This window comes from Eschrichtius robustus, chromosome 3 (assembly GCF_028021215.1).
Source record: "Eschrichtius robustus isolate mEscRob2 chromosome 3, mEscRob2.pri, whole genome shotgun sequence".
Lineage (NCBI taxonomy): Eukaryota > Metazoa > Chordata > Mammalia > Artiodactyla > Eschrichtiidae > Eschrichtius > Eschrichtius robustus.
In genome coordinates this window covers 167207830-167223158 of record NC_090826.1, presented here as the reverse complement: position 1 = coordinate 167223158, position 15329 = coordinate 167207830, and the positions used below count along the sequence as shown (strand labels likewise).

General features: G+C 39.6%; 1 protein-coding gene across 2 annotated transcripts in view; it reads right to left on the bottom strand.

Moving 5' to 3' along the window:
* Window positions 1-246: 246 nt before the first annotated feature.
* Window positions 247-15329, bottom strand: part of NVL (nuclear VCP like) — a 107495-nt gene continuing 92412 nt past the window's right edge. Inside the window, exon 23 of one of the 2 annotated variants that reach the window (XM_068541773.1) lies at window positions 247-2170. In XM_068541773.1, coding sequence (XP_068397874.1) covers window positions 2165-2170 — 6 coding nt within the window. In that variant the 3' untranslated portion in view covers window positions 247-2164. Of the gene's footprint in view, window positions 2171-4739; window positions 5029-15329 lie in introns of those variants that run through there. The other variant, XM_068541772.1, reaches the window with a different exon arrangement.

Below are 15329 nucleotides of genomic sequence, written 5' to 3'. Positions count from 1 at the left end.
GGAAAAAGAAAGAGAAAAAAGTGGCTGGCTTATCCTCAAGTATACTGGGCTCTATGCACCTCTTTACTTTTAAGTGACCCACGTTTTCAATATTGATACTCCTATTGTTTTAAATTTTTGAAATGTTTATTATAAATAAAATCAGATGAAGAATCATGAATTACAGAAAAAATTTTCATAAGTTTTTAAAAAACCTTTTTTTAAAATAAATTTATTTATTTTTACTTATTTATTTTTGGCTGCATTGGGTCTTTGTTGCTGTGTGTGGGCTTTCTCTAGTTGCAGCGAGTGGGGGCTACTCTTGGTTGCGGTGTACAGGCTTCTTGTTGCGGTGGCTTCTCTTGTTGCGCAGCACGGGCTCTAGGCACGTGGGCTTCAGCAGTTACGGCACGTGGGCTCAGTAGTTGTGGCTCACGGGCTTAGCTGCTCTGCGACATGTGGGATCTTCCCAGACCAGGGCTCAAACCCGTGTCCCCTGCGTTGACAGGCAGGTTCTTAACCACTGTGCCACCAGGGAAGCCCTAAAAAAACTTTTTAACTGAAGTGAACATACTTATAGAAAAGAGCTATGATAAGCACACGGTGCAATGAATTATCAGTAAGAAAACACATGCATGAAGCCACCACCAGATCAAGGAGGGCGTGGCCAGCATCCCAGAGGCCGCCCCACTTGGTGCTCCTTCCAGGCACTGCCCTGCAATAGTAACCATCAACCTGACTTCTAATGGTATCGATCAGTTGCCTTTTTGAATTTTATACATTAATAAGTAGAATCGCACAAGATGATTTCAAGACTGGCTTCTTCCCCTCAATATCTGTGAGAATCACCCGTGTTGTTGCATATAGTTCATCATTGCTGTGTAGTATTCTAGTGCATGAAAACACCATGTTTATCCATTCTACTGTTGATGGATATTTAGGTTGTTTCCATTTTTGGTCAATTATGAATTTTGCTATTTTGGTGTATGCACTTCTGTTGGATACATATGTCAGAGTGGAACTGCTGGGTTATAGGCTATTCACATGCCCCTTTATCTTTTCTCATATGACAAAGTGAGATTGCTATTACCCAATGAATCAACATTTTTAGTTCTCACGTGGAGGGAGGGGCTGGGCACAGCCAGCAGTCTAATTTTGACAGTCTTGTTGTCTAAGAAAGGTAATTCATTTAACATTTATTAAATGCTTCCTGCAATGCAGGCACTGGGCTGGATGCTAAGGAGACAAGACTGACAGGATCCCTTCCTCATGAAACTTAGCAGGACACCCCAAGTCAGACAACTATAATGCCTGCACATTTAACTGAATATTTTTGTTTGTCCTTATTTTGTAAAAATAAGTTGAAAATTAAAAATGCTGATATCAGTGATAAGCATAGGTCTCATGGACCTAAAGCAATGGAGTTAAGGGTAGCCTCTGAATGATGTGGGATTCCATTTTATCCCAAATCTATCTGGCCTCTCCGCTTTGGGACATGAGCAGTGCAAAAATGTATCCAAATCCATTCAGTTCCTGAGTTCAGGCAGTGAGAACTTCAACAGTGAGAGATATTAACAATGACTAAAGATTATGCCTAACACGTAACTAGGTGCTTTCTAACTATTTTAGCTTTTGGAAATAAGATCCTCCTGTAAACACAACTTTGATGTGTTTTCAGCAATATCCTGTGGCTGAATGTGAGAGCACACCTGTCCTTAGTTTCTCAGACACCAGCCCCTCTCCCATCTGCAGGTCTCTATTGTCAGTTAGATCATGTATTCCCTTCCTGCATTTCCCTCTCAGCCTTCAGGCCTCAGCTGAGACATCATTTTCTCTGGAGAACTTTCCCTGGACCCCACTGCCCTTCCTCTGTGCTCCTCCTAATGAATGGCATCTATTCTTATCCCTTCACAGTCATTCTCAGGCTGTTGTGCAACTGACTCTTGACCTGTTTCACTGTATTAATTAGGACATTAATTTGGCTGCTTTAACAGAGATCAAAATATAATTGCTTAAGCACGATAAAGGTCACACATAAAAGTCCAGGCCAACTGTGTCTGAGCAGTGAGAAAACTGCTCCACAAGTGCCCAGGGACCTTGGTTTTTTATGTCTTATTGCTCCGTCACCGCCTAGAATGTCTCCATTTACATGGTCAAAGCTGGTTCGTCATCACTTCATCACATTCTAGCCCTGGAAAAGGAAAAGTGGAATTAGGAGAGCAAGCAGAGTTTTCCTCTTTTTTAAACCAGTTGTGGTCTCTGAGGACATTCCCAGAGTCTGCCTATGGGCTAAGATGCACGAGTTCAAGGCAGGCTGCCCCCAGTTAACGAAGGGTTCACATTCCAAGCTGCTTCTTTTTTTGGGGGTGGGGGGGCGTGGGGGCGTGGCCCTCGCTGGGCAGCACGCGGTATCTTAGTTCTGCGACCAGGGATTGAACCCATGCCCCCTGCAATGGAAGTGCGGAGTCCTAACCACCGGACTGCCAAGTCTCCAAGCTGCTGCTTCTTTTTAAGGATGTGACCAGAAGCTGCACTCATCACCTGAGTTCATATTACACTAGCCAGAACTTAATCACTCTCCTACTAAAAGGAAGAAGGGACGAATGGATATTATGGGACAATCAGCTATTTTTGCTAACAAATTAGGCAGAAACTAGGCAACAAACTAGGCCAAATTAGGCAGTAAGTTCTGAGTTTGTTCACCATTATGTTATCAGTGCTCAGCACAAAGCACTTAATGAAATTGCCTCATCTTTCAGGATGCTAGAACAGAGGATCCAACTCCAGATGTTTCTCAACACAGGACTGGACGTTGTTCACAAGAGAAAGAAAAGCTGGACAGCTGTAGACCAGAATTCAGACTCTTCTTACGCATGTATATACACAGGTGACTTTGAACAAGCTCTGAACCTTATTCTTTTTAATGGGGATGCCATCCGATCCCCATTTTATGAGGAATAAGAGTTGGGAGGATTAAAGAGAACATATGACAGTGTCTAGCACACAGATGGTACTTAGAACATGTTACCTTTCCTTCCTTATGGAGAAGGGCTGGCAATATCCACTGACATTAGCTGGTTAGCTTTCTGCCCAATAACTGCCTGCTGTCCAACCTACATAGCAGCTGATTTGCAAAGCTGATGGACATGCAGCCTGTTTGATCTCTGATGCGGTCGACATCTTATGTTTAGGCTAAGCTAAACTACCAGAAAGTTCGGTACGTAGACCTAATTGTCTAGAAATTGTCAAGAAAATTCAATCAAGAAAATCTTTGCTTTCCCTCATAACCTACATATATGATATACCAGACTGTGTCTCTCTTTTTTGACCACGTGGCTTGCGGGATCTCAGTTCCCTAACCAGGGACTAAACCCGAGACATGGCAGTGAAAGCCCGGAATCCTAACCACGAGGCCACCAAGGAACTCCCCGTGCTTCTCTTTTGATTTGGCTGATATCAAGCACAATCAAATCTACTACTCAAATTTAATAACTGTTTAAGACCTTCTGGCCCACACTTCTAATTTAACTTTCATTCCTAATCATCTATGCCTAGGATATGATCCTGATTTGCTTTTTCTTTCGGTCTTCCTTCCTCTGGGGTCCTACAGCACCCTCCTTTCTATGCCCCTTCCTTGGGCATTGTGATATTCTGTTTAGATGTCTGTATCCATCTGTGAACTCCTTGAAAAAAAGGACTGTGTCTTACTTACCTGACTTGCTTTGATCTATTAATATTTTCTCCATCTTATCAATTACATTCTTAAAAGTAGCATAAGCATTTTTATAGACTGAGGTGGAGTAGAAATTTTGGAAGGAAAAAAAGTAGGTAACCAAAGCCATCTATACAACCTAAGAATACACCGTGAGCAGCACTGTAAACAAGGAATGAGATGAAACACGACACAAATTAAACCCTCCCGAAAGTATCAGCTAGAGACTTGTGAAAGGCGCACAAAGGACAGTGTGAAGGGGCTCCCAACTGGCTGAATCTGGGACAATCTGAACATCATATAATGAGAGTAACGGATAACACACTGCAGAAATAGTAATACCTGAGTTTGACGAGGAATGGGATATTTACATAGTTTCCAAGTACCTCCACACAACACACGTATGGATTTACAAAGGAAAAGAGTAACTTCACAGTGTAAGAAGCTTGGCAGAACCACCTTAATTAAGTGACCAAAGTGAACATCACCAGTATTGGGGCAAATCGAAACTGCACATCACCTGACACGATGCAGTGAGAAGAGCATCGCCTCATGATGTTCCTGCCAAAGATGCACAACCTGTGTCTAATCACGAGGAAACCTCAGACAAATCCAGATTGAGGGCATTTTACAAAGTAACTGGGCTGTAACCTTCAAAAGTGTCAAAAGTCAAGACAGGAGCTGTTCCAGACTTTAAGGAAACGAAAGAGAAACGGCAACCGGTTGCAATAGCTAATTCTAAACTAGATCCCTTTGTTATAAAGGACATTATTGGGACAACTGGAGAAACCTGAATGGAGCCTGAGGATTACATGGTAGCAAAGTATCACAGCTGATGTCCTGATGTTGATGGCTGGTTAGGTAGGGAAATATCCTGGTGTGTAGGAAGTGAGTGTACATTAAAGTATTTGGGGGTGACGGGGCATCAGGTTGGCAAATACTCTCAGATGGTTGGGGGGGCGGGGGAGTTCTTTCTATTGTGACTGCAACTTTCCTGTGGTACAGTCAAGGTTGTTTCAAAATAAACATTCTATTTAAAAAAGGTATCTGTTATTTTATTTTGACAGTTAAAAATTTTTTTCTTTTTCTTAAACAGGAGGTATAAGGGTGTTTCCGTACAAGGTTGGCCAGATGGGAAGAATCTTTAGCTCTGACTTGGCCTCATTAATTTGAGGATAAAATGCTTATGTGAGACCACATCTGTGTCAAGTTGAAAGTGAACAGCTTAGAGCAAGTGGGTATCTCTGGCAGCTCGATGCACTGGACTCCTTGAAGGCCTGCTGCTGGAGAAGTCAGCGGCTGAGGGACCACTGCAGAGCTTCATACATCGCTTGATCCTGAGAGGAGAGGACAGAATACAGAGCTGGTCACTGTTTGACATGGGTTTACCTGTGTTTCCCAAAATTCAGATGTTGAAGTCCTCACCCCCAGTACCTCAGAGTGTGACTGGATTTGGAGACAGGGTCTTAAAAGTGGTGATTAAGTTAAAATGAAGTCATTAGGGTGGGCTCTACTACATCCAGTACAACTTGGTGCCCTTATAAGAAGAGATGATTAAGGACTTCCCTGGTGGCGCAGTGGTTAAGAATCCTCCTGCCAATGCAGGGGGCATGGGTTCGAGCCCTGGTCCAGGAAGATCCCACTAAGCCCGTGCGCCACAACTACTGAGCCTGTGCTCTAGAGCCCACGAGCCACAACTATAAGCCTGCGTGCCACAACTACTGAAGGCTGAGCGCCTAGAGCCCGTGCTCCGCAACAAGAGAAGCCACCGCAATGAGAAGTCGCGTGCGGCAACGAAGAATAGCCCCCGCTCGCCACAACCAGAGAAAGGCCACACGCAGCAACGAAGACCCAACACAGCCAAAAATAAATAAATAAATAAATAAATAAATTTAAAAAAAAAAAAAAAGAAGAGATGATTAAGACACAGACACGCACAGAGAGAAGACCATGTAAAGACACAGGGAGAAGACCGTCATCTCCAAACAGGGCCCAGAAGAAACCAACCCTGCCAATACCTTGATCTTGGACTTCTAATTTCCAGATCTGTGAGAAAATAAATTTCTGTTGTTTAAGCCACCCAGTTGGTGGTACTTTGTTATAGCAACTGGAGCAAAGAAAGAGAGGTGGCCTTACCTCCCTGATTTAAATTCCATACACACTCCTTTTTACAGGGAATGCCCATGACTCTTATAATTGTTGACTAAAGTTTGCTGTAAAAATCAGATTAGAAGATTCTTATGTCTATATCTATTTAATGAAGAAAGCAAAATTCTAAACTGTACTGGGTCCAGATGAGAATGGGAGGCAGAAGCAGAGGCTTCTTATACTACATTAACATTTGTTAAGAAACTGCCAGAGCATTTTCCAATTGGTGGTATCATCTTACATTTTCAGTAACAATGTATGAGAGTTCTAGTTGCTTCACATCCCTGCCACCATTTGGTGCTGTCAGTCTTTTATTTATTTATGTATATATTTTTGGCTGTGTTGGGTCTTCGTTGCTGCGTGCGGGCTTCTCATTGCGGTGGCTTCTCTTGTTGCGGAGCACGGGCTCTAGGCATGTGGGCTGCCGTAGTTGTGGCACACGGGCTTAGCTGCTCCGCGGCATGTGGGATCTTCCTGGACCAGGGCTCGAACCCATGCCCCCTGCATTGGCAGGAGGATTTTTAAGCACTGCACCACCAGGGAAGTCCTGTTGTCAGTCTCTTAAATTTTAGTCATTCTGGTAGATGTGTAGCGGATTCTCACTGTGGTCACACTAACTTTTTTTTTTTTTTTTTGGTGAGGCTTTGGAGCAACAAGAATTCTCATCTATTGCTGGCGGGAATGTAAAATGGTACAGCCATTCTGGAAGACAGTTTGGCAATTTCTTACAAAACTAAACATGCTCTTACTAGAAAATCCAGAAATCATGCTCCATGGTATTTAACCAATTGAGTTGAAAATGTATGTCCACACAAAAACATCCACACAAATGTTTATAGCAGCTTTATTCATAATTGCCAAAACCTGAAAGCAACCAAGATGGCCTTCAGTTTGTGAATGGATAAATTCTGGCACATCCAAACAATGGAATATTTAGTGCTAGAAAGAAGCGGACTGTCAAGCCATGAAGGACAGAGAGGAAGCTTAAATGCGTATCACCGTGAAAGAAGTCAACCTGAAAACACTAATGTATGATTCCAACTGTATGACATCCTGGAAAAGGCAAAGCTATAGAGACAGTAAAAATATCAGGGGTTGGGGGAGGGAGTGCTGAGCACAGAGCAGTGAAACTATACTGTAAGACACTATGGTGGTAGATTTATGTCATTACATATTTGTCAAATCCCATAGAACAGGGGTCCCCAACCCCTGGTACTGGTCCGCGGCCTGTTAGGAACCGGGCCGCACAGCAGGAGGTGAGCGGCAGGTGAGCGAGGGAAGCTTCATCTGTGTTTGCAGCCACTCCCCATCGCTCGCATTACTGCCTGAGCTCCGCCTCCTGTCAGCATTATGGTGAGTTGTATAATTATTTCATTATATATTACAATATAATAATAATAGAAATAAAGTGCACAATAAATGTAATGCACTTGAATCATCCCAAAACCATACCCACCCCACCCCCCGCCACGCCAACCCCAGTCCGTGGAAAAACTGTCTTCCAAGACACCAGTCCCTGGGGCCAAAAAGGTTGGGGACCGCTGCAGTAGAATGTACAACACAAAGAATGAATCCCCATGTAAACTATGGGCTTTGGGTGATAAAGATGTGTCAACATAGGTTCAACAAATGTAAAACTCCTGGTACAGGACGCAGACAGTAGGGGAATTGGGGTATGTGTGCCGCGTGCACAGCAATATTTGGGAACTCTGTATTTTCTGCTCAATTTTTCTGAAAGCCTAGAACTGTTAAAAAAAAAAACTTATTAAAACAAAACTGGGCTTCCCTGGTGGCGCAGTGGGCTTCCCTGGTGGCGCAGTGGTTGAGAATCTGCCTGCCAATGCAGGGGACACGGGTTCGAGCCCTGGTCTGGGAAGATCCCACATGCCGCGGAGCAACTAGGCCCGTGAGCCACAATTACTGAGCCTGCGCATCTGGAGCCTGTGCTCCGCAACAAGAGAGGCCGCGATAGTGAGAGGCCCGCGCACCGCGATGAAGAGTGGCCCCCGCTTGCCACAACTAGAGAAAGCCCTTGCACAGAAACGAAGACCCAACACAGCCAAAAATAAATAAATAAATAAATAAATAAATAAATAAAAAATAAAAATAAAGGAATTCCTTTAAAAAAAAACAAACAAAAAACCAAATTATATTCTATATAGCGAAATACTTGAAGCAGCGGTAGCAGTCACTTTTTGGCAAACCTCAAGTACAGAATCCAGACACTGACATCTGTACTCAAGGCATCAGGCAGCAGTGAGGATGGCTCGAACAAAGCAGAGCAGTCACTGGGATGCAAGACAATCTAGCTGTGGACTCTCCACCATTTATTCTTTTTTCTGATTACTGGTAAGAAGGCTATAATCAAAAACCTCCCAAAAACAAAAGTCCAGGACCAGGTGGCTTCACTGTTGAATTCTAACGAACATTTTTTTTTTTAACTGAGGTAAAACTGGTATATAACATTATATTAGTTGCAGATATACAACATAATACAATATTTGTGTATACTACAAAGTGATCACCACTCTCTGTGGTCACACTAACATTTTAAGTGTTGGAAGGCAATTCCATTCCTGTACACTTAACCCCAAGAAATGTTTGCAGTATGTTTTTGTTTTTCCAACCCTTTAAAATCTTAAAGAAAACATCTGCTTTTGTTAAATTATTCTTTTGAATAAGTAAAATGTTCATAAGATTCAAAAATATAGAAACAGTTATAAAGTGAAGAATGTCTCTTTCCTACCCCGCCCCGCATCAATGCATCCTCCTGCATATGCAAGCAAACAAGAATAGTCATTATTTTTTCCTTTTTCCTCTTTTTTATATAAACAGTGGCATTTCATCCACATGATTTGTACTCTTTAATATAAACATATTTAACTATATTTAGGAGATATTCTTCAGTCTTTTTATAGTGGTTACATCATAATTTATTATATCATTTAGAGTCAAACTTCAGCTATTACTACACACAATACTCCAACGAGTAACTATATTTCTGAGGAAAGGAGCTGCTGGGTCAAGCTTTGTTGTGATTATAATTCAGGCCATGCAAAAGGGCCATACTGAGCCAACACCTCACCAGCTATGTATAAGCAACTGTTTCCGCATATCCTGGACAACAGGGTGTGATCAAGTTTTGAGATTTTTGCCAAATGACAGGTAAAAAGTGGTATCCTAGTTGCTTTTCTTTTACTACCAGTAAATGGAGAATTTTTCCATATGTTTAACAAGCTCATTTCCTTTTCTGTGAAGGGCCTGTTCATATTCTTTGCCCATTTTTTAAAAATCTTATCAATTTCTAGTCATCTTCTATGTGTGCAGGAGATTAGCCCTTTGTGATATGAGCTGCAAATATTTTTCCATTTGATCATTTGTCCTCTGAAAACATTTTTTTTAACTAAGAAGTTTTTATTTTTACGTATCAGATTCTTCCACCTTTTCACTTATGGTGGCTGGGTTTTACGTTGAGAGAAAAAAAGGAACTCCTACTTGAGGTTATAGAAAAATCTCCCTGTTTTCTTCTAATATTCTGATGGTTTTAGTTTTTACATTTAAATCGTTGATTTATTTGGAATTTATCCTGGTACAAAGTATGAGTTCAACTTTAATTTTTTGAGATGGCTTCCCCATTGTCCCACTATTAATCACTGAATCGTCTCCTTACTGGTACTGGTGTGAGGAACATTATACATTACATCTTTTTATATAACTTATGTATTATATTAGGATCCGTTCCTGAACTTTATATCCTGCTCCATGTGTCTGTCGATTCATGTGTCACTACTTCAGTGTTTTAATTACTGAGGTTTTTGAAAACACATTAGTGGTTTTTTAGGCCCCACCCCCAGCTTGATCTTTTTGGAGTTTTCCTGGCTCTTCAGTTTGCTTATTTTTCAATATAAACTTTAGGTTGCCTCTGTCTGGTTTCAAAAACAAAACAAGGAAAATTAAAATAAAAAGACCAAGAGCAGAGCCATTGAAATAATTTTGAATAATACCAAGCAGCCATAGCTCTGATGGTTTCTTCTTTGCCTACTAGACTGGGGAAAGTCAAATCAACAAGACTGTCTTGTACTGCCAAGGGAACAGCCCACAAGTCTGATCACAGTGTTCTCTCTTCTAACATGATGCAAGTAAGACTTGAGGGAAAGTATGGAGGAGTGGAGAGTTTAAAAACATTTATAGAAATTGCAAGCTAAATTCACAGAAATTAGCAATAATATATTCTTTTACATGTATTATGCTTTTGACTTTTTAAAAAATGAGTTTACCACCATTATATTTTATTCTAACGATAATCCCATGACAAAGGCTGAACAGATGTTATCTCTCTCTAACAGATCAGAACACTGAAACAGAGAAAGGGCAAATATACCATTCAAGAAGGAAAACCTTTTCTGGACTGCAGGAAGGTTACCTCTGGTTTGGAAGATGAATTAAAAAAAATAATGTCTATATACTTATTTCAGTGATTTTTCAGGCACCACTCTCTCTCTCTCTTTTTTTTTTTGGCTGCACCACATGGCTTCCAGGATCTTAGTTCCCTGACCAGCGATCGAACCCAGGCCCTCGGCAGTGAAAGCACCAAGTCCTAACCACTGGACCGACTCCCCTCAAGTACCTCTCAAACCGTGTCAAAGGTGAACAGAAAACAGGTATTAGTGAAATGCTGAATTAACTCTGAAATAGGATAAAAGGGCCTCTGTATTTCAACATCACTGCTAAATAATATATGTATAGTAAAGACATTTTAAGCATGCTTTGCTTATAGCCAGATTAAAGCAATTCCTTTTTTTTTCCTTTTTAAATAATAAAATAACATTTTAAGTTATAAAACAATATTTTTGTAGAAATATAAAGAAAATACAGATCAGCCAAAAAAAAAATTAATCCTTAATTTCCAGAGATAAAACTATTATTACTATTTTGGTCTTACAGATCTTTTAAATTATTATTTTTTCAGTATTTAATTTTTAAAGATAGGTAATACATTCACGTGGTTCAAAATTCAAACAGGATGAAAGGTCAACTTTCTCACCTCTGTCCTCCAGTTACTCAGTTTCTCTTCCCACAAGCAACCACTGTTAGTTTCATAAGTAATAATTTCATAAGGGCCAGTTAATATGCCAAACAAGGAAAGTAGTCTCTTTCCCTTAATGTTGTGCCTTATTTTTTTAAAAGATCAAACAAAGTAATAATCAGCTTGGTCATCTGTCTCATTTATCATTTATTCAAAATTCATACCATGCCTCCTCCAAAAGAGAACTTATACCTTCTTATTCACTAGTGTAGTTTCCAGAGATCAAATACTTAAAGATTTATGATCACCAAAAATATTAAAGAGAATATATTAGAATCAAGCAGCATCACTAGGACATACATGTAGCCTTCCAAGGGATGTTCCTAAGAGGATAAAAAAAATTCTACCGTGTGTGGAATTATAGGTCCACCTTTTTAATAAAATCAGTCATATGGCCTTTGTCATACTGTAGTTGATACCTTTGAAGCAAAAGCTGCTTGCAAACAATTTTCTAACATTAACAGAATTGAGTGACCATGTTAATATGTATTCTATGTATACATCTATGGTAGTGCTTACCATACAACTCTTAATTGCTCAAAATGGTTCCTAATCCACGTCTTATGTGATTTTAAATATATCTTGTGAGTCTAGCACAGAGGCTGGCATATGTACAGTAGGTATGTGATGTTTACGGATGGATGGGATCTTAGGCAACTCAATACACAGCTAGAGGCAAGAGGGACTATACTTGGGAAGTTTTTCTCTCATAAATGTCAATGTGACAGACTTTATCAAGCAAACGGATGAACCATATAATCCTGAGTGTGAAGAAGAGAATCAATGTGTTCTGGCCAGTGGGTGTTAAAAACACTAAAACAACGGGTTAATAAAACAGGAGAGTTTCTATGGTGTGGCTTTAATAGAGGAGGAAAAAAATAATTATAATTTGTGTTTGAGTGAGGTTTCCTTCCTGACATCTGAACAATGCCATAGTAAGCAGAGTGAAAAGGCTATAATTTGAGATAATAGCTGGGAAAGTAATCTCAAGGTTTCAACATTTATTAATAGTTAACCTAGCCTCAGGTCTCTGGTGAGCAGTTATTACTGAAAAAACCAAACCAGCAAAATAAGTTATGCTTCATAGGTCTATGAAGTGACACATGTTGGACAAGAGAATCTGACTTCATTGAGGGGAGAGAATTAACAGTGACTGAGAAGCAACTGGCAAAAAGAGTTCAATCTTCTTTGTTGGGATACCTGTCATAACAAATTACCAGTCTATTAAGTCTTCTTAGGACCACAATAGGACATGGCCTCTCACTAGAAACTAGGACAGGGCAGGTATCTTCAGATGGAGCCTAAAAGTTTGGTACCAATGAAGTGGGAATGAACGAGGAATACAGGTAGAGACTCAGAGAAGGAATATTTGCTCATGTGTTCACTTTAAAACCCTCAACTGGTTACCAAGGATTTACTGGGTCAGGTGACACGTTTCTGCATTTGGCCTCTAAACTACACCCTACTATCATGTCAGCCAATCGCTGGACACGGAATCCACTTCACATGCCGTTGTTGTCCAACCTCAAATTAACAACCATGTGGCACCAGGGAGCCAACTGCTTCAAGGAAAGAGAAGGCACCAGCTAGTAGGAATGATTTACTTGGCAGGAGAGCATGATGAATATTTCAGAACTGTAAAGACCAGCTCTGTGGACTTTGGGACAGAATGTGCACACCCTTCTTCTTTCAGTTTTCTTTTTCCTTTTTTGACATCTCCTGATCATTTATTTAATGTTAACTCACTTTCAAGCAACTACTATCTCTGTAAGTACATCTGAAATGATAAAATGTAGTAAGTGTTCCTTTTACATTTAACAAAATCTAGTGATTCTCTTTTAGTGTGAAAAGACTCAAAATCCCAACCCTGCCGCTAACAAGTCAATTAACTTGATGCCGGTGTCTTATCTACAGCTTTTCATTCTAGGGCTTGAAGTCATGACCTTTACAAAACTATGCCCTTTAGAATCTGCCTGGCCAGAGTATCTAATTTCCTAGTGAGTCATAGTGATTGGTTTTGCCATGGGCTCTAACCTGAGTTGGACTAATCGCAGGCTCCCTGAAACTCTCCTGCCAGAGCTATCAGGGAATTCTCTTGCTATGGGGGTTAATAAACCCCCTGTATGTCTGGGCCTGCAGGCAGCCATCTCCCCCCATGAGATGAAGCAATGAGGTTTCTGGATCTAGCATGCCTGAAGCCAGCAGTACTCTCAACTTCCTTGTTATGTGGACCAATGAGTTCCTCTTTTTTCCCACTTACATTAGTTTGAGTTGGGTTTCTGTCATTTACAACTAAAAGAGCCCTAATATTAAAAGTAGAAAGAGGTGACTGATAAATGAGCTGCTCAACCTTACGTTCAGAAAAACATCTCAACAAATGCCACACCTTTCTTTTGGTTTGATATGTTTTTCTTTTGGTCTGATTTTTGAAATGGATTTTATTTGACCATACAACTCCTCTAATTTCAAATGAATTCTCCTAAATCAGAAGGAAGAAGTTCTTCTAAAAATAGAGTTGCCATATAATCCAGCAATCCCACCCCTGGGCATATATTCAGAAAAAAACTCTAGTTCGAAAAGATATATATACCCCAATGTTCACAGCAGCACTATTTACAACAATCAAGACATGGACGCAACCTAAATGTCCATCAACAGATGAATGGATAAAGAAGATGTAGTATATATATATAATGGAACACTACTCAGCCATAAAAAAGAATGAAATAATGCCATTTGCAGCAACATGGATACACCTAGAGATTATCGTACTAAGTGAAGTTAAGTCAGACAAAGACAAATACCATATATTCCTTATATATAGAATCTAAAATATTATACAAATGAACTTATTTACAAAACAGAAACAGACTCACAGACATAGAAAACAACCTTACGGCTACCAAAGGGGCTATAAGGGGGAAAGATAAATTAGGAGTTTGGGATTGCAGATACAAACTACTATATATAAAATAAACAACAAGGTCCTACTGTGTAGCACAGGGAACTATATTTAGTATCTTATAATAAACCATAATGGAAAAGAAAATGAAAAAGAATATATATACATACATATATATATCTGAATCACTTTGCTGAACACCAGAAACTAACACAACATTGTAAATCAACTATACTTCAATTAAAAAAACAAAATTTAAGGAAGGAAGAAGTTCTTTGGTACAGCTTTGAACTGTGAAGGACTAGAACGAGAACCAGAAAGGACTGAGCCCCCAATAAACATAACGAAACACTGGTTTCAAATTTACCTGCAAAGAGTAAGCAAAGGTGGTAAAATAAAGATTTAATCTTTAATTATTATAGCTGCAAGGATGAAAATGTGGCCAAATTTAAGGACAGGCCAAACAATTTTCAAACTTTGCATGACATTTTTGTAGCCATCTGTAATAAAATTACTTGAACATTAAACATAGAAGCTTTTCAAAATTACAGCAAGCAAATACAAACAAGTTTCTAGAAAACTGAAGTGATCTTTTTAGAGGTAAAGAAAGTAAAAGAGTGACAAATGACGAGCTATCCCAGGTCAATATATAAAAACCAATTGATGCTGTGACCACCTAGAGGGGTGGGATAGGGAGGGTGGGAGGGAGACGCAAGAGGGAGGAGATATGGGGATATATGTATATGTATAGCTGATTCACTTTGTTATAAAGCAGAAACTATTAAACTACTAGAAAAAAAGCAAAGGAGAACATTTTTGCAAACTTAGAATAGTCAAGATTTCTTATGACAGAAGCACACAAATTATAAAAAAAAGAAAAAAGATAAATTGAACTTCATCTAAATCAAAAACTTCTGCTCTTCAAAAGATGCCTTTAGAAAATAAAAAAGTCAATAACAGGTTAGGAGAAAATATCCTCAATATGCATATCTGATAAAAGGCTTCTATCTAAGATAAACTAAGAATTTGTACAACTTAAAAATAAGGAAACAACTCAATTTTTTAAGAGCAAAAGATGAGGACACAAAATAAGATATCCAAATGACCAATAAGCATATGAAAAAATGCTCAACATTTTAGTCATTAGGGAAGCACACATTTAGACCACAAAAGGATACTATTCCACATCCAGTAGAATGGCTAAAATTAAAAGACTGAAAATATTCAAGTGTTGGTGAGACTGTGAGCCAACTAGAACTCTCATAAAATACAAAACGGTATTACAGCCACTTTGGAAAGAAGGTTGGCAGTTCTCTATAAAGTTAAACATAAATTCACCATAAGACCCACCAATTCCTCTCCTGGTTATTTTTTTCTTTAATATGTATTTATTTATTTATTTGGCTGCATCGGGTCTTAGTTGCGGCATGCGGGATTTTTTAGTTGTGGCATGTGAACTCTTAGTTGCAGCATGTGGGATCTAGTTCCCTGACCAGGGATCG